This window comes from Podarcis cretensis, assembly GCF_951804945.1.
Source record: "Podarcis cretensis genome assembly, chromosome: 12".
Classification (NCBI taxonomy): Eukaryota; Metazoa; Chordata; class Lepidosauria; order Squamata; family Lacertidae; genus Podarcis; species Podarcis cretensis.
In genome coordinates this window covers 59972229-59993026 of record NC_137181.1, presented here as the reverse complement: position 1 = coordinate 59993026, position 20798 = coordinate 59972229, and the positions used below count along the sequence as shown (strand labels likewise).

General features: G+C 41.5%; 2 protein-coding genes across 2 annotated transcripts in view; both read right to left on the bottom strand.

Moving 5' to 3' along the window:
* The window catches only part of LOC307199728 (uncharacterized protein), a gene marked incomplete at its 3' end in the record, with an annotated part of 327020 nt that overhangs the window by 291750 nt on the left and 14472 nt on the right, over positions 1 to 20798 (bottom strand). The window lies entirely within an intron of this gene.
* Positions 4466 to 20798, bottom strand: part of VOPP1 (VOPP1 WW domain binding protein) — a 41803-nt gene continuing 25470 nt past the window's right edge. Inside the window, exons 2-5 of the mRNA XM_079947667.1 lie at positions 19430 to 19488; positions 10599 to 10676; positions 9061 to 9197; positions 4466 to 8278 (exon numbers count right to left, since the gene is read on the bottom strand). Of these exons, the coding sequence (XP_079803793.1) occupies positions 8097 to 8278; positions 9061 to 9197; positions 10599 to 10676; positions 19430 to 19488 (456 nt within the window). The 3' untranslated portion in view covers positions 4466 to 8096. The remainder of the gene's footprint in view (positions 8279 to 9060; positions 9198 to 10598; positions 10677 to 19429; positions 19489 to 20798) is intronic.

Here is a 20798-nt window from a genome sequence, read left to right as displayed (position 1 = left end):
ACGCCGTTTACCTTCCCGCTAGTAAGCGGTCCCTATTTATCTACTTGCACCCGGAGGTGCTTTCGAACTGCTAGGTTGGCAGGCGCTGGGACCGAGCAGCGGGAGCGCACCCCGCCGCAGGGATTCGAACCGCCGACCTTTCGATCGGCAAGCCCTAGGCGCTGAGGCTTTAACCCACAGCGCCACCTGCGTCCCTTGATTTCTAATTACTTCTGCCATTTTTGCTAATTCCAAATATTTACACAATTTGATTTGCCATTCTTCCTTCATGGGTGTCCTATCCCCTTTCTAATTTTTTAGCAATCAGCATTCTTGCTGCAGCTGTAGCCAGGGCCGGATTTCGATGAAGAGCGGCCCTAGGCTACTCCACTTGTGAGGCCCCTCCCAACCCCCCACCCTCACGACTAGAAGAAAATGGAAGTGTTATAAACAAAATTCAGTGAAGCCAAGGATGATGACGGGAATTTAAAATTCTGCAATTCTCAATTTCTCCTCTAAAGGACATAAGATGTTATTGTTAAATACCATGGTGATTTTTAAAAATGCATAAAATTAACACTGAAAAACTTTTGCAATACCTGAACTTTGTAAACCTTTTGTATAATAAGCATTAATTTTTAGGAAAATGAAGTTGTAATGTTATTCTTAAAAAACACACACCTTGAGTTTACAAATTATATTGACTGGGACGTGTAAATAATATGACCATGATTACCTGACAGTGTGGCACTTTTAGAATCTACTTTATGTTTTCATTAAAAAGTTAGTTTTAAAATACATATTAAGAAGTAAACTACAACCATCAAATACAGGAAGGCTAAAATGTTTTTTTCCTAGCCTTCCTCATAGCAAAATCATCCAAAACTTCATCAAAATTTGTTTGTCTAAGTTTGTCACTTTCAATGTGACATTGTGGCCCTTAATTCATTTTTAATTCTTTTGAGTCTTGAAAAACTCCTCTCTCCTGAGCAGTTAGTGGCCATAAGGCTAAGAAATAGCCGGAAGATTCCTAATGCTTCCACATTAGGAAAGCCCATATGAATTTTGTCCTTATATATAATTTGATAAAGTTCTGTATGAGACAGAGAATGCTCTGCTGTAGGTCTATGGCTTTGTGTCCCGTACAGGTGAAAGTGCAGAAGTTCATCAATAGGTTTCAGGTCAATATCTTCTGGGTATGCTTCCATTAACTGTTCAACACCTTGCTGAATTTCTTGCTTAGATGCTGTCAAATTAGCAAGAATGGCAAATAATTCTGCAACATCACTGTGCACAGTACTTCTTTTAAATTGGCTTCAAGTGCATCTAATAATGGATAAAGGATTTTATCTTAAACTTATCTCTTGAAGAAAGAGCATCTGAGTCATCAGGTGCACTTCTGTCATTTCTTTGCCGTTCCCTCACTCTTTGTCTCCTTGTTTTGTAGTTGACATTTGGCAAGGTGGCTTTTGCTTGTTTCTCAAGCTCATCAAAATCATCTCTAATTTTCCTTTAAAAATCCAGAAGTGAATTGTACAAACTTGTACAAGAACTCAGGTCTGATTTTTGAAAGGCTTTGCTGACCTTGTGAAAATGACCTAGCACACGGGTCCAAAAATGCAGCATAAACAGAGATTCCAGTTCTTCCATTTTCTGCAAAAGATTGTTAGCTTGGAGCCTGGTCTCAGGATGAGGTCCAGTTACCAACCTGCAGCCTGGCCTCCTGCCTTCTGCAGGTAGTTCTGGATCCCTCCGAGGATCCCTTCCCTGATCCCCAAGGCCTCTTTCTGCCTCTGGGCAATCTACAGTGCATGCTGTGAAAGATAGACTTCTCTGCCTGGGAGGGGTGAGGCCAGTGCCAGTCACATGTGCTTGCCTTGCTCTGTTCAAGCCAAGGAGGGAAGGAATGGAAGAGACTTGGGAGAGCTTGCTTACGTAGTCTTATCTGCTCCATGTGGCCTCCCACTCACACACTCCCACTGATTAACGTGTAGCACATACCACTACTGACCTGACCCTTGAGCTGAGGAAGGCTGTGCAGCTGGTTGTTGACTCTGGGCCTGCTGGCTCTAGATTCTGAGATGGAAAATTTTGGGGTGTGAGGATACTCAGCAGCCCAGCTTGTCAGGGCGAAAGTCCCTGCGGGTCTCTGTGGTTAGCAGAAGAAGGAAGTTCTAGCCAAATACAGGAGAAAAACAGTGGTCAGTAGACCACAATCTTTATTGTGGCGCAACAGGTCTCCACACAGAGTAAGAACCTCAAACATGGGTTACAAGCTTTTTGAAGACCTTCCCTCCCTACGCAGAATACATTTCCAGAACCATTCTTGATACATCACTGATACATCATCATCATCTCACAAGGATGGAGGGGAGTTGTGAGGTTACCCAAGTTCATCAACTTGCCCTGGTTATCAGATCATGTTCCTAACACCTTAAGTAAAGGTAAAGGGACCGCTGACCGTTAGGTCCAGTCGTGGACAATTCTGGGGTTGCGGCGCTCATCTCACTTTACTAGCCTAGGGAGTCAACATTTGTCCGCAGACAGCTTCTGGGTCATGTGGCCAGCATGACTAAGCCCCTTTTGGCGAACTAGAGCAGCGCACGGAAATGCTGTTTACCTTCCCGCCAGAGCGGTAGCTATTTATCTACTTGCACTTTGACGTGGCTTTGAACTGCTAGGTGGGCAGGAGCAGGGAAGGAGCAACGGGAGCTCACCCCATTGCGGGGATTCGAACCGCCAACCTCCTGATTGGCAAGCCCTGGGCTCTGTGGTTTAACCCACAGCGCCACCCGCGTCCCAACACCTTAAATACCTGCCAGCTAAAAAACAATAAAACTATCTATGCATATATTTGCCTTCTGGCCTTCCCAAGGATGGGCTGTGGGAACACCTGGCCTCAGGAAACCCATCAACGGATGTTCATTGTTCCCCTCAAGGGAGGGGTGCTCTGTAATTGACTGTATATCCTAAGGATTATGGAGGGGGCGTATCCAAGTTGAGTAAGTGACCTCACTTAGAGGATTATGGAGGAAGGCGATGTCCAAGTCCGCCCTTCCTTTTGAAGCAAAATGTCATTGAAATGGAAGAATTGGTTATGGCATTGATTTTATGTGATTTTCAAAGGTCCATCACCGTGATCAAGTACAAGGGGATACAATTTTGACACTTTCTTGCAACAATGCAACAAGTTTTGCCAACAGAAACCAGATGGGATACAATTTGTGAGCTTTCTCCATTAACAGTGCAAAGGGGGTCCCCACACTGGGGCAATCTAGAAGGATTGTATTTATATTTCTAAGATTCCAAGTTGGGCACCACTGGTTAGCCCTGAGTCTTATAGTTGCAGGGCCCAAGTTGTCCTGCACTCGCATGAAGTCTTGGGTTTGCAATTTTGGGAGAGGGGAGCAGGCGGGCTGGGGGGGGGTCCTAGATTTAGAGGCCCTAGGCTCCAGCCTACTTAGCCTATACATAAATCCAGCCCTGCTCCCTTGTTCCTCTGCTTATATTAGCAGGCTGTGCACAAGAGCATGTTTTTATGCACCCACATAGCCCAGCCTATGACTAGCAATCCACATGATATTCAGAACCAGCTCAGTTTCGACTTGTGTTCACACGAAGTATAATATTCAAACCTATAGGACATTTTTTAAAATACCATGCTTTTTGTTTTTTAAAAAACTGAAAATATTTGGGGAGAAACATGCAAGTAGCCAACAAGTGACTCATACATTTAATCACAACTTCACTTCTTTTTATGCAATTGAGTACCAAACACTTTCACCAGACCAGCAGTCTGGCTTCATTCAAAGAGGTAGTATGATCCACTATCAGTAACATGAAAAACCACATTTTAGATTTTTTTTTACTTTGTGTTAAGTTGGATTTCAATGTACAACATCAGAGGTGATGGTCAAAGTGGGTTCTATCCAAGGTTAAAAAACAAATTGTCAGTTCTCAAGACACACTGAATTGTTATGGGAAGGGATTACGAGAGTCAGTGCTTTTTTCTGGGGGTACACAAGGGTGCGCAGTGTCAGCACCATTTTTTTCTAGAAGAAAAGCACTGGTTAAAAGTGTGGCACTCACTGCAACAACTTCATTGTGAGTAGGGGCACTTTTTTTTTTAAGAAGAGTTGTTGAACAACATCTGATGAGCACAATATTGGCTATACTTAGTTTAATGCTTACAGCATATTTTCTTTTTCTTTTATTTAAAAATTGGTACTGTTACTAGATCCATCAAAGACATGTTGGGAGTAATATAAAGCAGCCATTTTCAATTAAAGGTTTGATCTGAGAAGCTGTGCATTGTGTGTTCAAGTGATCTGCATGGGCCACATGTGCAAATGAAAGGTGAAGCTTACACATTACTCCAGTTCAGTCTGAGTAACATTGAAAGCTGATTTCAAAACAACAGAGATTAAATCCAGAATTTAGTATTTACTGCACACACCTAAACAAATTTACCTTGATGCAAATCACCCAAAGTTCACGTTATTTATCATTATTATTTATTAAATTTGTATACCGCTGTTCAACCAAAGATCACAGGGCGGTTCAGAACATAAAAATGAGAACACAAAATACATAATAAAAACAGATACAAAAACTAAGCAATAACCCCTCTCCATATCCTAGTTTATGTCTTTAAGATTACAGCCTTAGGGCCATTTCACATTACATGTGTCAGACAATTCTGCCTTTTTTGTGAATGCTCCTGTAGAAGTGTCTGCAATGACACGTTCAGTACACACACTTTCTAGATTTGTAGGTACACACTTAAATAGCCTAGGTATACATCTAAGAATCTAATCTGTTAAAAGTCTTTAATTTCATAGAACCAGAGAGTTGGAATGGATCCAAAGGGTCAACCAGTCCAACCCCCCCGCAAGGCAGGAATCTCAACTAAAGCATCCATGTCAGATGGTCATCCAACCTCTGCTTAAAAACCTCCAAGGAAGGAGTCACAACCTCCTGAGGAGTCCATCCCACAGTCAAACAGCTCTTACTGTCAGAATCTTATTTCTAGTAACTTGAGGCCATTGGTTCGAGTCCTACCCTCCAGAGCAGGAGAAAACAAGCTTGCTCCATTGTCCACGCGACAGCCCTTAAGACATATGAAGATGGCTATCATATCTCCTCTCAGCTTTCTCTTTTCCAGGCTACACATACCCAGCTCCTTCAACCATTCCTCATAAGGCTTGGTTTCCAGACCCTTAATCATCTTGGCTGCCCTTCTCTGCACACCTTCCAGCTTGTCAACATCCTCCTTAAATTGTGGTGCCCAGAACTGGACACAGTATTCCCGGTGTGGTCTGACCAAGGCAGAACAGAGTGGTACCATTACTTCTCTTGATCTAGACACTACCATTTCTGTTGATGCATCTGAAAATAGCACTAGTTGGGGGGGGGGGTTGGCTGCTGCTGCTGCATCACACTGTTGACTCATGTCAAGCTTGTGGTCCACCTAGATCCTTTTCACATGAACTGCTAGTAAGCCAGGTGTCCCCATCTTATATCTGTGCATCTGGTTCTTCCTGCCTAAGTGCAGAACCTATTGAAATTCATTTTGTTAGTTTGGGTCCCGTTCTCCAAGCTGTTAAGGTTATTCAGAATCCCAATTCTGTCTTCTGTGGCATTAGCTACCCCTCCCAATTTGGTGTCATCTGGAAATTTGATGAGCATCCCCTCAGTTCCTTCATCCAAATCATTTATGAAGACACTGAACAACGGGCCCAGGACAGAACCCTACAGCACCCCACTTGTCACTTTTTTTCAGGATGACAAGAATTCCTACCCCGCTTGGACTCCTTTCTCTTTGAGCATTTCTGACCATGTGATGAAACCCAGGAGCTCCTTCAGCTTTTCGAAATTGGCCTTCTTAAAGTCCAGAGTGTGTGTCCAGCTACACTCAGCTTCCCCTTGCCTCTGTTATCATGAAACACGGGGACATAATCACTTCCTCCCAAGTTTCCAAGTGCTTCCACTTTGTTGATCAGTTCCTCCCTGTTGGTGAGGACCAGGTCCAAAATAGATGACCCCCTTGTTGCTTCTTCCACCTTCTGGGAAATGAAATTGTCAGTGAGACATTTCTTCAAAGTGTATTTGTTTGATTACTGCACAACACTAGAACTCATTCAAGGTTCTGAGTATATTAAACCAAAGTTTGTTTTAAATATTGCTTTCATAATATTGCCCATTATAGCTCAGTCAGAAGAGTATGAGACTCTTAATCTCAGGGTTGTGGATTTGAGTCCCATGTTGGGCAAAAAGGAGGTAGGACTAGATGACCCTTGGAGTACCTTCCAACTCTACGATTCTATGATCACATTCAATAATAACTGTAAGACGTTTTTCTAAGACAGAGAAAAGCCCACCTCTCAAGTCCCTTAAACATAATTGCATACTGATTCCCACTTTCCCTTAAACTGAAGACTGGGGTTCATTGTTGTTGTGGCATGTGCCTACACCTGGGGTCTCTGCCCGATACTTTGGTGTGTCGCCTGAGGGGCCTGGTTGATACAGCAGGTGAAGGAGGAGAGTGAACAAAAGTGGGTGACGCATATGGGAGAAACAGCCACTGCCTGGCCTCCCAGTTCAGGAGCGGAAACAAAGCAATGGGGAAATCTGCAACCTGGCCACCCTAAGCAAGGTCTCATCTGCTCTGCAATTACAACATACCAAGAGACTGAGAAGCAAGTGCAGGTGGAATCTTTGTAATCCAAACCCAGAAGGGCATAACAATGGAAGACAAATGAAGGACATTTATCGCAAGCAGAAACTATGGAAGATTCCAGTATTCTTTTTAAAATAATAATAATAAGCTCACCATGATATGGAATGAATCTGCTGTTTTCTAGTGGTCTTAATTTCTACATCATTTCTTCATCATATCCTGGAAAACTGCAATCATTCCCTAGTATTTGGTAACTCTTACATCTCCTATGAAGTTCATTTTGAATAAATCAGTCACCACATCAAAAACAATGAGTAAAAGTCACCTTGAAGCAACTTTACCATGTTAAAAATGAAAGACTCAGGCCCCAGAGGAATGCGGTGAAAGAATACTAAACATCCAAATATTACCCATGGGTCATCTGACACATCACACAAAGAAAGGCAAAACCACCAAGTGTATACTCAGCAGGCTACTGCAACCAATCCTGGAGCTCTGCTGAGTGCCATTCACATCTGTCACACATTTTCAGATGCATACAATGAATATCTTCAGTGTATGCCTAAATAATGTCATGCAAAGGGGCCCAAAGTCAATAGGAAAACTCTGATTCAAAGACTACCCATTTTATTTTATGAAGTCACTTTAGAGTATAAATATTTTCTAGGCAATCAATTCTTTTGTTGCTAGACCTCTGCTTATCATTGTTGGCGCTGAACATTTTTACCTTCCACACAATTGCTATGATATTCACACCATCAACAGTACATCACAATTTTATTTCTTGGCAGAAAGACACTCCTTTCCTCCCAAAAACAACTGTCAGCAAGAAATAAAGGGAGCCAGATTTAAGATGCTAGGGTTGGACCACAGGCAGAGCTGCTATAATCCTGTTCCACCCAGTGTTTGTTCAAGTGAAGCAGGGGGGTGGATCTTTTTCCGCCCTGGAACCATTTCCCACACTTTATCTTACCATAGTTCCTTGGAGTCGGCATGATCCAGTCACTTCCTTTATTAATAAACATCACTCACCTCACAAAGACCACTTGCTTCTGGTATTACCTCCTGTCCTGTGCTCCTGGTTTCCCATATTTAAAATACAAGTGACTCCAAGATTTTTAGGCTGGTATACATTGTTTTGTGCTTATTACCATACTGTGCTGCATCAATATGTTAATACATGTCTTAAAATCACAAAGACCATTTTTTTAAGTGTATGGGATTTAAATATAGGCTTCCAATAAAAAGCACTATAAAAACTTCCATTCTTGCTTTGAAGACATCAGAAAAGAAATCCCCCTGGGGCTGCACATCCATTAATGTCCAAACAGTGCTAACTAGGAGGAGAGCAAAGGTCAACAGAGCACTAGCAAGTCTTCTGCTGCTCCCAAGCCTGCTCTCTTCTGCCCAAGTCACTGTTCACTGCAGAGAAGAGAGGTTAAGTGGAGGATTTCACTGCCTGCTCATATGGTGGTGGTGGGGTATTACAGTAAGAAGGGAGAGGAGGGTAAACTGGGTTCACTTGTGGGGACTTAGGTTGGACATGGTAAGTCATAGCCATGGGGTTCATCATAGCTCCTTCTGGGTCTGTGTAGTATGCCATCCCTGGCTGCTGGGCTCCTAAAAGTGGGAGACACAAAAGAGTAATGTCGGGCATTGGTCTGTGTTGTCAATATTTGAAAGGAGTCACAGATGATTTTCAAGGCACCAACTTGTTCACTTCGAATAAATCCCTTTCTTTATCTATAATACATATGTATTATATGTACACACACAAAAAATGGGTGCACCCCTGCTTGCTCCACTCTCTAACCCCCTTGATATTTCCCCACAGTAAACCCACAGAGCCTCCCCCTCCCTACCCCAGTGCAAATACTAGGCTTGCTATTCACCTTCCCAGCCCTATTACTTGGAGGGCATTCTTGAAACCCCCCACCCTGGATCACTCAAGCCAAAGATGGGGTGGGGAGCTTGTACATCTTTACTCCTGATGCAATTTATTTCTATCATTTTCAAAATTTAAAGTCATCCAGCAATAAGGGGCCACTTAATAATTTCTATTCGTTCTAATTGTTACATAGGAACAGTTCAGTACTTGCTGTTCTCTTCCATATTTCCTGCCACAGGAAGCAGCAGGCACAGGGAAAGAGAAAAACCAGCAGGAGAGAATTATAAAGTATAATGCGGTTTTAAGTGATCACTTGGCCAAACACATACGGGCGACTTCCTGGTTTTCAGCATTCAGCAATGGCTATAGAATAAGTTACTCACTGGTCTGCCTAGATAAATGCTTGCATGCTAGGCGCCTGGTTATATTATCCTCAGATCAATCACAACAGTAGTCTGTGGCCAATAATTATTGTCTCACATAGCAGAACTAGTAGCAGGATGCAATTTCTGACCTGCCGCAGAGGGGTTAGGTGGCCGGGTATATGACACGTTGTATGTTGTTTCATCAACCAGCGGAGGAGGATACATCCGCCTTCGGATAAAAAACCCCGCCCCACAACAGAACAAAACTCCCATCATCAGAAGGAACCTGATCAAAGGGGAAGGAGAGAAGGAACAAATTTAACCAGAGTTTGCACAATTTGTAAAAACGTTTACTCAGTAGTTAATTGCAGATCCAAGTTTTTTATTTTTTATTATTACTTATTATTATTATTTACCCACCCCTCATCCTAAAGTCTCAGGGTAGATTATGGCAATGAAAACACAGCATTAAAAACAAACTAAATCAACTTACAATCAAAGAAAGAAGGTGGGTCCTAAAAATATACCTCTCGTGTCAAAGGTCAGGGTAAAGAGGGGCATCTTCGGCATTCACTGAAAATGGTATAGTGGAGTTGATAGATGCATCTCCGTGGGGAGGGGTCTTCCACCACCTAGGGACTACCACAGAGAAGGCCCTCCCGCAACTTCTTGGGGGGCAGAACTATAAAGAGGTCCCTCTCTGCCAAGCTTGACTCCCAATAGGGTCTGTAGGGAAGCAAGCAGTCTATGTAGGGCTTTAAACACTGATGTGAGCACCCTGAATTGGGCCCAGAAATATTTTGTGGCCAACAGAAGCCTTTTTTTCAAGGCTACCTGAAGAATAGGGAGTGTGTTTTTTTGGGGGGGTCACACCTGGGGAGAGAGAAAGGTAACTCCCCCCACCCATGATGATCATTGACATCAAAAACACCCCTAGATCACATGGGTCTGAAAGAAACCTTAGATCACCTACTTTAGGTAATGGGAGGTGTGGAGCCACAGCTGGGGAGGAAAAGATTAATTATTTCCTGTCTAGCTGTGACTGCCTTCCCTACTGGCAAAAACATCCCTGTGCATGATATCTTCAAATAATAAATCAGTCTATTCATTCTATGATACTTTCCCTCATCAAGTGTTATTATTATTAGTAGCAGTAGTGGTAGTAGTAGTTAATTAGTTAGTTAGTTAGTTTATACCTTGCTTTCCCCCTGACAGGGACACAAGGCAGCTTATAGATAAAAGTAATTGCTGAGGATCTCCAGCAGAGAGACCCACCACAATTGCCCTGAACCTCAGTTCCCAGGATTCTCAAGGGGAACCAAATTATTGTTACATTCAAATTAAAACTGATATAAATTTGTAGTGTAGATATAGCCTTAGAGCAGGGGTCAGCAAACTTTTTCAGCTGGGGGCCGGTCCACTGTCCCTCAAACCTTGTGGGGGACCAAACAATATTTTTTGGGGGGTGGGGAAATGAATTCCTCTGCCCACAAATAACCCAGAGATGCATTTTAAATAAAAGGACACATTCTACTCATGTAAAAACACGCTGATTCCCAGACCGTCTGTGGGCTGGATTTAGAAGGCGATTGGGCCAGATCTGCCTACCCCGGGCCTTAGGTTGCCTACCCATGCCTTATCATAAAAGATGCAACCCTAAACTTATCAGTAGTTATCACTGCCTTACCAAAAATACCATAGTCGCTGGATAGACAAAGTCCTTATGCAGCATCTTGAACCACAGCAATCTTCATAGGAGCGGCATCTGCATAAGAATAAAAAGAAGAGGACATTTGGAGATTGCAAAGCAAAGAAGCAGCCTGGCAGAATAAGGCACTGACAGGAAAGGAAAACCTCAGTGGGCTAAGATTCTGTCAAGCCTCATGGGTTTTAGCTGTCAACACATTAGCTGAAGAACAGACGTGGAAGATGCAACAATTCCAATGCAGAGAGATCTAAGAATGTCATTTGTGACATTATACATCTGGAGGCTGTACCGTAGCTGTACCGTGTTGCTATGGTTGCACAAGACACAGCTGGGCTGGGATGCTCCCTTGAGACTCGAGAGCAATGCTAATTTGCGCCTGTAAAGAAGCCAACATTGCTAATGCCCTACAATTGTAGTCACTAATACAGAGAAGTCCTCAAGCTCTGGATGCAACTGATTTTTATTTCAATCATATTCATGGTGTTCCACTTGGGATTCTCCAGGAGATAAAAAGAAATACCCCCACAGCTTTGAATTAATTTTCTATACGTAGTTTCTAAAACAGGAGGTGACTCTGGGGTGGTTCTCACACACGAGTGTAACATCAAGCAGATACTTGTATGCGAATACAGGTCAAGCAAAAGAAAAATGAAAAGGTATAGACTCTGAAAGGTTAAAAACACCAGAAACAACAACTAATGGAAATATTTACAAAATCAGATCAATGTTAATAATATGCAAAAATTCAGTTGTATATTGTAACGTATTTTAACGGACTGTACTATAAATGACTATACCAGCTAGTCACAAAATGCCTGCATGAAAAACCTTATTTAATTTGATATACTGCCAAACAGCAAATAAAACTGGAAATCCACACAATTTAAAGATGGCTGAACTCAGTCATGGCTGGCAGATCAGTGGACCCATTTTCACAAAGCTCTTCACCAGGAGTCCAAGTAAAAAGAAACTTCAATGCTGGTTGTTTAACACATCCTGCCTTTTACCAGGATTGAAGGCAGCTAGGAAATGTCCATGAATCAAATGCAGTAAAAGAAGAGATTCACATAAGCAACACTTTCTCTGGAGGGAAATCAAAGAAACAGGAAGGAAAACAAGGTAAGTGAAAAGGAAATCTGTGCAGCACTGAAGTGGTGTCATCCTGAGGACTCAGGAGAAAAACAAAATAATGCTGAGCTGGAAAAGAAATCCAAAAGTTATATCTGAAATAAAATATTTCTTTGAATTAGTACTTTATTTTTCACATTTCTATCCTACCTTTCTACTACAATGTTCGAGAGCAACTTTAGTTGTGAGTTCAAATGTATTTTAATTTGTGGGAAGAGAGTGCTAAGAATTAAGGTTTGACCTGTTGTTAGGAAGTGTTTTGCAAGACCAATTTACATCACTTAAAGTCTGATGCAGAGGCCTGCTTCACACTGTAAGCACATATGGTACAAAAGAAGCACGTTTAGAAAGACATGTATCATACAGGTACACAAATTTGAAAGCCAACATTGGCTGCAGCTCCTTGCCATGAGCAAATTCTTCATTGTGAACGCTGGTGCGCTGCCACACAATTTGTGGAATGGCATTAAGACTTTCTAGTCCTACAAATAACTGGAACAGATGGAGAACAATGAATGTTTCAGCAATGATTAAACCATATTATTGTGTGAACATTGCAGGGATATTATTCCAGAAAATAAACAAACAAATGCGCACAAAGATCTGGTTCTGTATGCAATCAGGCTATGTTCAATCCAGAAGTTTAGTATTTTCTTTCAACCACAGGAACCCCTTCTGTTCCTGATGTGAGCTCAGAAGCCTTAGGATACAGTGCCACACTAGACTGGATCCCAGCCTGTGTTAGAGGACATTCGGCACAGAAACATGTGTGTATACCTTTAAGAAGTTGGCTGCAGCTGCCCGTTGCTATAAAGGAAAAAAGCTGAGTTTTGTAGCCTGCCTGCAGGAACAACACCCACCAGAGTTTGTGTTTATTGTTTAGTAATAAAGTCTTTGTTTTAGTTTGGGTTTTTACACCTATGTCTGCTGGAGTCACTCTGTCCTCTGCCACCGGCTGGAAATCCCCCTCTAACAGGTTATGGGCCCAGTCCCCAGTCCCCAGTCCTGAGTGGGCAGAGACAGAGTGTGAAAAGAACCCAGAGACTGGAAGCAACTCAGCGTTTCTCAAGCAGCTGGCTGTGTGAAGGCATCAGCAGGGAGTGTCTGTTTGAGACCAGGAGCCGAACATTCCTTCAAGCCACGTGTGAGTAAGGACTGAGTGGAAAGCTGAAAGCTGGGTGAAGCCATGGCTGGACTTGGAGCTGGAGCTCAAGGGGGAGCTTCCTATTTTCCAGTAGAGAAACTGGGAGAGTCCAATTATATGTCATGGAGTTTACAGATGCAGGCGTTTTTAAAGAAAGAACAATGTTGGACTGTAAAAGAGGATGAAGAAGTAGATGAAGCAGACCAAAGGCTGGAGGACAAAGCCTATGCCAATTTAATTTTGAATTTAGAGAAGTCTCAGTTATCTCATGTGCGAGACCTTGGCAAGCACTGAGAGCAATACATATTAGAGACACTGCTGGCAGCAAAATTACTCTAATGAGAGCTCTGTACCGAGCCAGACTAAGTGAGGGTGAATGTGTTTCAACACACCTTCAAAGAATGTGTGATTTATTTTCACAGTTAAATGATCTTGGGGAACATTTTTCTGAACAGAGAAAGGTTTATATTGTGCTGTCTTCACTTCCTGAGTCATGGGACAATTTAGTGATGATTCTGGAGGCAATTCCAGAAAGCCAGTTAACAATGCATTTCTTAACTGGGCGTTTGCTTGATGAGGAGGAAAGACGCCATGAGAGGAAGGCCACAACCCCTCATCGTAACTCCAGAAATGGGAGGCAGTCCAGTAAAAGATATGCAACTGATGAAGAGCGGCAACCTAAAGAGGTTGTAAACCACAGAGAGGAAGCAGCTTTCACTGTAAGAAGATGCTATCGTTGTGGGTCAACCAAGCATTTAGTACGTCAGTGCACTGTGTCTGTGGGAGAAAACACAAGAAAAGGGCGGCCTGCGTTTGCTGGGAAGCGAGGAAACAGGAAGAGTCGAGTCCAGTATGTTTCTGCAGCAGTTCGAGGCACCAGTCACGACATTGGACAAGACTGGATTTTAGACTCAGCAGCGACAAACATTTTTGTTAAGTCTGCACAAACCCTTGTAGAAAAGCAGCCTTGTAAATCGGTAAATGTAGTACTAGCTGATGGAACAGTGCATGAGTCAGCTTGAAAGGGTAGTGTGAATATCAACTGTTTAAGTACCAAGTTTACCAATGTTTTATGTGTACCAAGTTTAGAAAATAATTTGCTTTCAGTTACAAGTCTTGTTAAGCAGGGATTTAAAGTAACCTTCTCTGGTTCAGGCTGTAAAATAGAGAAAGCTGGAAAAGTGGTTACAGCGTCACTACAAAATGGTTTGTTTGTTTTGAAAGACCAGCTAGTAAGTGAGTCTGGGGCATGTGTTAAAGCCTGTAATAGAGCCTTGCATGATGAGTGCCAGCATCTGTGGCATTGTCGTTTGGGGCATGCCAATTTCTGCAGTATTGCAAAAATGCCAGAATTAAGTAAGGGAATTAAAATGAAAAAAAAGCTCAGTTTTTCTAGACTGCAATACCTGCAATACCTCGCTTAAAAGTAAGCGAGGGTCTTATCCTGAAAGTACTAGAATTAGCAAGAGGCCATTTGCTTTAGTACATTCAGACCTTTGTGGGCCATTTGCAGAGTCTGAAGGAGGAGCAAAGTTTTTTTTGGTTCTTGTGGATGATTATAGCCGATATACTTGGGTATATTTGTTAAAACACAAAAGTGAAACTGGTCAACTGATTAAGAATTGGGTGAACTATATAGAAAGGCAGTTTACCTACAAAATTACCCAATTGCAGAGTGACCGTGGAGGCGAGTTCATGTCTGAAGCCCTCCAGGTCTGGTTGAAAAAGCGTGGTATTAGTCACCGTAAATCGTGTCCGTTTTCGCCTGAAGAAAATTCAGTTGCAGAACGCAAGATAAGGTCTTTGCAAACAATGCTAGATTCTATGCTATGTGATTCTGGCTTATCCAGGAAGTATTGGGGGAAAGGAATTCTGTGTGCTAACTACATACAGAACAGATTGTTTCATTCTACCATAAATAATACCCCTCATTTTTTGCTTTATAGAAAAAAACCCTTTTTGGACCATGTTAAAACTTTTGGTTGCTGGGCTTGGGTTCACATCCCAAAAGGACAGAGAAGGAAAGGAGAACCCAAGGCAAAGAAACTTAGGTTTGTTGGCTATCAAAGTTGGTCAAAGGGGTATCGTTTTGCACTAGGGCATGGCAGAGTTGTGATATCAAGACATGCAGAGTTTTGTGAGCAAGTTGGGCTTGTTTACATGGGAATTCAGAAGTTGTGTTATCTTCTGATGATACAGATAAATTTGTGAAATCTGAGGAAGAAAAGCCACAAATTAAAGAGAGTTCTGAAAGTGATAGTGATGAGGACTCAGAGGATGAGGGTCCCAGTACACAATCTCCTAAAGCTGAACCAATTTCTCCTGAGCAAGATGAATCAGAAGGGGAAGATAGTTCAGAGGGGGGAGAGTGTTCAAGTTAGAAGATCACAAAGAAGCAATTAGGGGGTACCTCCAGAAAGGTTTACTATACAAGAAGTTAAAACTGTTGCTGTGAAGAAAGAACCTTGTGATTATGAGGAAGTTTTAAAGCTACCACACCAGGAAATAGTAAGGTGGAAAAATGCAATGAAAGCAGAAATGAAATCTTTAGCAGAACACAATGTGTTTACCATTGAGCCATTGCCAGAAGGAAAAAAGACAGTGGGTTGTAGATGGGTGTATAAAATAAAACACTTGGCAGATGGTGGTGGTAAGTAGCACGAGGCTGGTAGCACGAGGCTTTACTCAAAGAAAAGGTGAAAGCTTTGATGAAACCTTTTCTCCTAATGCAAGGAGTGAAAGTGTATGCTTATTGCTAGCTCTTGCAGCACAACGTGGGTTTAAGGTAAATCACTTTGATATTGAAACAGCTTATCTTAACGTAAATCTGCAAGAAGAAATTTTTATGAATCAAGCGCCAGGTTTTGAGGCAGGAGAACAGAATTCTGTATATAGACTGAACAAAGCAATTTATGGGCTCAAACAGTCAGCTAGAAATTGGAACAAGTGTCTTGATAATGCTTTAAAAAATCTTGGCTTTAAAAGAAGCTTAGCTGATAACTGCTTGTACACTAAAGGAAAGGGTGATAAACAAGAATTATGTTTGTCTTATGTTGATGATTTGCTTTACTCTACAAAAAGTGGCAGACAAGTGGAAAAGTTTGCAGAACAACTAAGAAAGGAATTTAAAGTAAGAGATTTGGGTCCAGTAAAAAATTATCTTGGTCTAGAAATTCAAAGAACAAATGATGGAAGTTTTTTGTTGAGTCAAAAAGACAAAATAATGGAGTTACTTGAAAGAAACAATATGCAAATCTGCAAGGGAGTAAAAACCCCAATGGAAATAGGTTTTTTCAAGGATGAAAGAGAATGCACAGAACCTGTAAATCCTGAAATGTATCATTCTATAGTTGGAAGTTTACTATACATTTCATTGTGGAGCAGACCAGATTTGAATTATGCAGTTGGGATACTGAGCAGACTAGTAAGCTGTCCCACAGAAAATGCCTGGAAAGGTTTAAAACGTATTTTCCGGTATTTAAAGCAAATACTTGATTATTGTTTAAGACTACCATTTTCAGGGTCTACAAAATTGCAGTGTTACGTTGACAGTGATTGGGCCAACCTGCCTGATAGAAAATCAATTTCTGGAATGGTATTTCAATTTGGGGATTCCTTGATAGGTTGGAAGTCCAAAAAGCAAGGTATCATGGCCACATCTTCAACAGAGGCTGAATACTGTGCTTTATCAGAGTTGTGTAATGAAATAAAATTTTATGTTGAGATCCTCAAGGATTTAGATATACAATGTGATTATCCAGTTCAAATATGGGAAGGCAATCAAGCCATAATAATTTTGGCTGGGTCTGAGCAGTTTAGAAACAAATCAAAACATTTAGAAATTAAATATCAAAATGTGGCTGAAAATGTGAAGCAAAACCTGATAATGCTGAAGTATTGTGAGAGTATGCAAAATGTGGCTGATGTATTTACAAAAGCACTAACTTTTGAGAAACATGCACAACTAGTGGCAAAATTAGGAATTGTTGTGCGTGATGTGTAAATATGTTCTGTATATGTTTAAAGTACTGTTGTTTCTGTTTGAATGAGAAGGGGTGTTAGAGGACATTCGGCACAGAAACATTTAAGAAGTTTCTGGGGTTAATTGGCTGCAGCTGGCCGTTGCTATAAAGGAAAAAAGCTGAGTTTTGTAGCCTGCCTGCAGGAATAACACCCACCAGAGTTTGTGCTTATTGTTTAGTAATAAAGTCTTCGTTTTAGTTTGGGTTATTACACCTATGTCTCCTGGAGTCACTCTGTCCTCTGCCACCGGCTGGAAATCCCCCTCCAACAGCCTCTTCATAAGATGCCAGTTCAAGCCCCAGAGTCCCTGACACTAGGCTAGTTTAAAAAGCATCTGTTCATGGAATACTCAGAAAGTTCTCAGAAAGCAGCACAAAGAAACCTGCAGATACTATTCGAGCATGAACATAAATCAAATAAGACAAAGCCAAGAAAAGATGTATTAGGACTACGGAGGCTTGGGATGTCTCCCTCTCCCACATGTACTTGCAGGGGGAAAAACATGTTAAGAACACCTCGTTTCTCTTTGTATACAGTAACAGGCTTTGAACAATGACCAAGCATACAATGTGTTGAATGAGTTGGAGAATATCAGATCTCAATTATGTCACTGGTTAGACATAACAGAAGCTCAAAAGCGAGAGGGAAACCTTCATTATGACAGCTCATTCACCCGATGTTTATAGATTAGATGCTAACACAACAGAACAAGACCAGGTCTCCTCTTGAAAGTGTTCCCAAGGTCCTGGAGGCCCAAAAGTGTTTGGCAGCCTGCCTGGTTTGTACATCAATAAAGAAAATACCAAAATGATAATTAAAAATCTGGGGAAGTAGGCAAAATAAAATTTGGAAAATATTTCTGGATTTAAAGCAGAAAAGAAAGTCAAATATTTGAGACTTTGGCTGGTGCCTAGAAATGAGAACTTATTTCACAATAATTACAGTAAAATAATACTGAATTATGGAACTGGATGAAGCTTTTGCTGCCTGGAAGAATATTGGCAATCAAAATGAATATTTTATCAAAGATGATATTTTTGTTTCAAGCGTTACCTGTGATAGGTGGTACTGATTGCTTCCAGCAATGGAGAAAGGCTATAACTGATTCATCTGGCAAGGGAAAAAGCACCAGATTAAATGTAAAATTCTAATTGATGCAAAGAGTAGAGGCGGGTTTGCTCTTCCAGATTTGAAAATGTATTATGAGGCAGCGTCTTTGTGCTGGGTGGAGCTGAAAAATCCAACTATTTTGGATCTTGACGGATTTGACCTAGTTTATGGATGGCACACTTACTTACAATACATTGCCCAGGCCCATTTAGTGCAAAGGGCGGCCTGTGCAGATGTTATTTTCTTGCTTTTTGTGGGAAGCTACAGGTATGTGGCTACATTTTGGGATGGGAGGAAACATATGTATGGCAGAATCCTAATAAATTCAAAAATTGGTTGTTCCAATTGGGTAATCAGCAAGAATAAAAACTAATTAATCTCTTTAAGCCAGGGATGAAATTTGGGCACAGGAGGACTAAAAAAAAAAAAAATTACTACTATTACTACTACTACTACTACTACTACTACCAACATGATGAAATCCCAGCTGTTTTCTACTCAGTCTTCACCAATACTTTATCAAGCCCTGACCAAGCCTTCACCTATGTCTTGAAGGTGCAAGATTCTCCTGTTAGCAGAACCTTCTGCAAAGTTTTGCTAAAATGTACCATCTCAGATTACAGGTAAGAAATAGCATGTTTGAACACTCTCATATAAAAAGTCTTCTGCATATGGAACACTTGCAAGTTAGGGACGCAATTGCTTTTTTATTATTCAGTTGTATGGAGCAATGGAGACAGTGTTTTCCTCCTGGCTGGCGATAGGCAATTTGTGGTAATATAACAAATTTTATGGTCTGGCTGGGTTTTTTTTAGTACACCTTTGCTTCTTAGGGGCCACCCCACATTTTCTTCAAAAAATTGCTTTGCACAGGTAACTACCATACAGTTATCAAAAATATCAAAAGTAAGGGGTCCGTGGTTTGGCTTTTGAAAAATAGGGGGTCCTCAGTAATTAGCTAATTGGGAATGACTGCTCTAGAATAAGTGCTGATATAAAGAGCTTAACAGGGGTCAGCAAACTTTTTCAGCAGGGGGCTAGTCCACTGTCCCTCAGACCTTGTGGGGGGCCAGACTATATTTTGAGGGGGGAAAATTGAACGACTTCCTATGCCCCACAAGAGATGCATTTTAAAAAAAAGCACACATTCTATTCTTCTAAAAACACCAGGCAGGCCCCACAAATAACCCAGAGACGCATTTTAAATAAAAGGACACATTCTACTCATGTAAAAACATGCTGATTCCCAGACCATCCGTGGGCTGGATTTAGAAGGCTATTGGGCCAGATCCAGCCCCCAGGCCTTAGTTTGCCTACCCATGGCTTAAATCTATCTCCCAACATTGTAAACACACAGACACACACATCCACAGATGAACAGAGAGAGAAAAGGAGGATCACTTACATATAATATGTAGGATACACCCCTTCAAAGTACCAGCACTGCTTTTTGGCCTCTGAATACTGAAAAGAAAGGGAAAAGAGGACATTGTTCATCATTTAAAGCAGAACCTGCGAGTTATACACAGCATTTAACAACTGTATCTACAAGAAGTTTTAACAGAAAAGATGGCTTCAGTTCACAAATGAATATATTTAGGATAACTAGAAGTAAAGTCAAAACAAAAAAAATTCCTTCCAGTAGCACCTTAAAGACCAACTAAGTTAGTTCTTGGTATGAGCTTTCGTGTGCATGCACACTTCTTCAGACCAACACGGCTACCTATCTGTAACTAGAAGTAAAGTGAGAGCTAAGGCAAATGCCACGATGGGGTTTGCAGGGGCCGGGTGCTTCATCCCTCCTAGACATGCTGACTCAACCTTGCAAATCCTCACACACACACCCCAAGGTTCTTCCAGTTGCAGAGGCTGGTTCTCCGGAAGGGGGAGTCCAAAATGACTTGGGGATCTCTGCAAGGAAGAATATGTTGGCTGGGAAAGGCTCATTGACTCTCGGCTGCAAGTGCTTTCCTGCTCCTTTTGTTAGAAGCAGTCTTAGGAGGAGTTGTATCCTGGAAGGATATTGACAAGTGTAATCAATAAATAAGAGGAAAACATGGTTCTAACTGTTGCAGAGGAGAGGGAATTACAGCAGAGGCATCTTGATTGCCTATGTGACAATCTGCTCCTGTCAAAATAGCCTGTTCTATTAGACCTATTTAAATAACAGAGATTAAAAGCACTGCTCTATGTTATTACATAGCAGATGGTGAATACATTTTTGACCTAAAGCAATGGGGCTACTATTGAGCATAATGCATTTCTCACTCTTCCAGAAAGAAAAGGTATTCATATTTACCAAGCTAAGCTAAAAAAAAATTTCATTGTGAATAGGTAATATCTAAGGCAATCAGCAGACATGCAAAAATGAATAAAAGTGGGAAGAAACACAGTTTGCTTCAGCTTCAGTTTAAGGGAAACATGTCTGCTGTAAACAAAGACCACTCACAATTCACTTTTAAGTGGCTAGAGGGCCTATAAGGGACCGTTGCACTCGCATTGTTGTTTCTCCTAGAATGGACCACCATGCTGTGCCTTCACACACAACTGATGCAACAGCTGACTTTCACACGCAAAAATTGTGTCAATGGCTGCTTCCCACCCAATTAAGTCTATTTCTTCTGGGTCAGCACAGGGACTTTGAAATGATGAGATAGCGAAGCAATCAGGACCCTGGACAGCAGCACAGAGCACAAAGAAATATTGCCAGCCTTGGCTGATTGCTTGTTTTTAAAGGTCTGAGAGATGGGAGTTGTAGTCCAACAACATCTGGA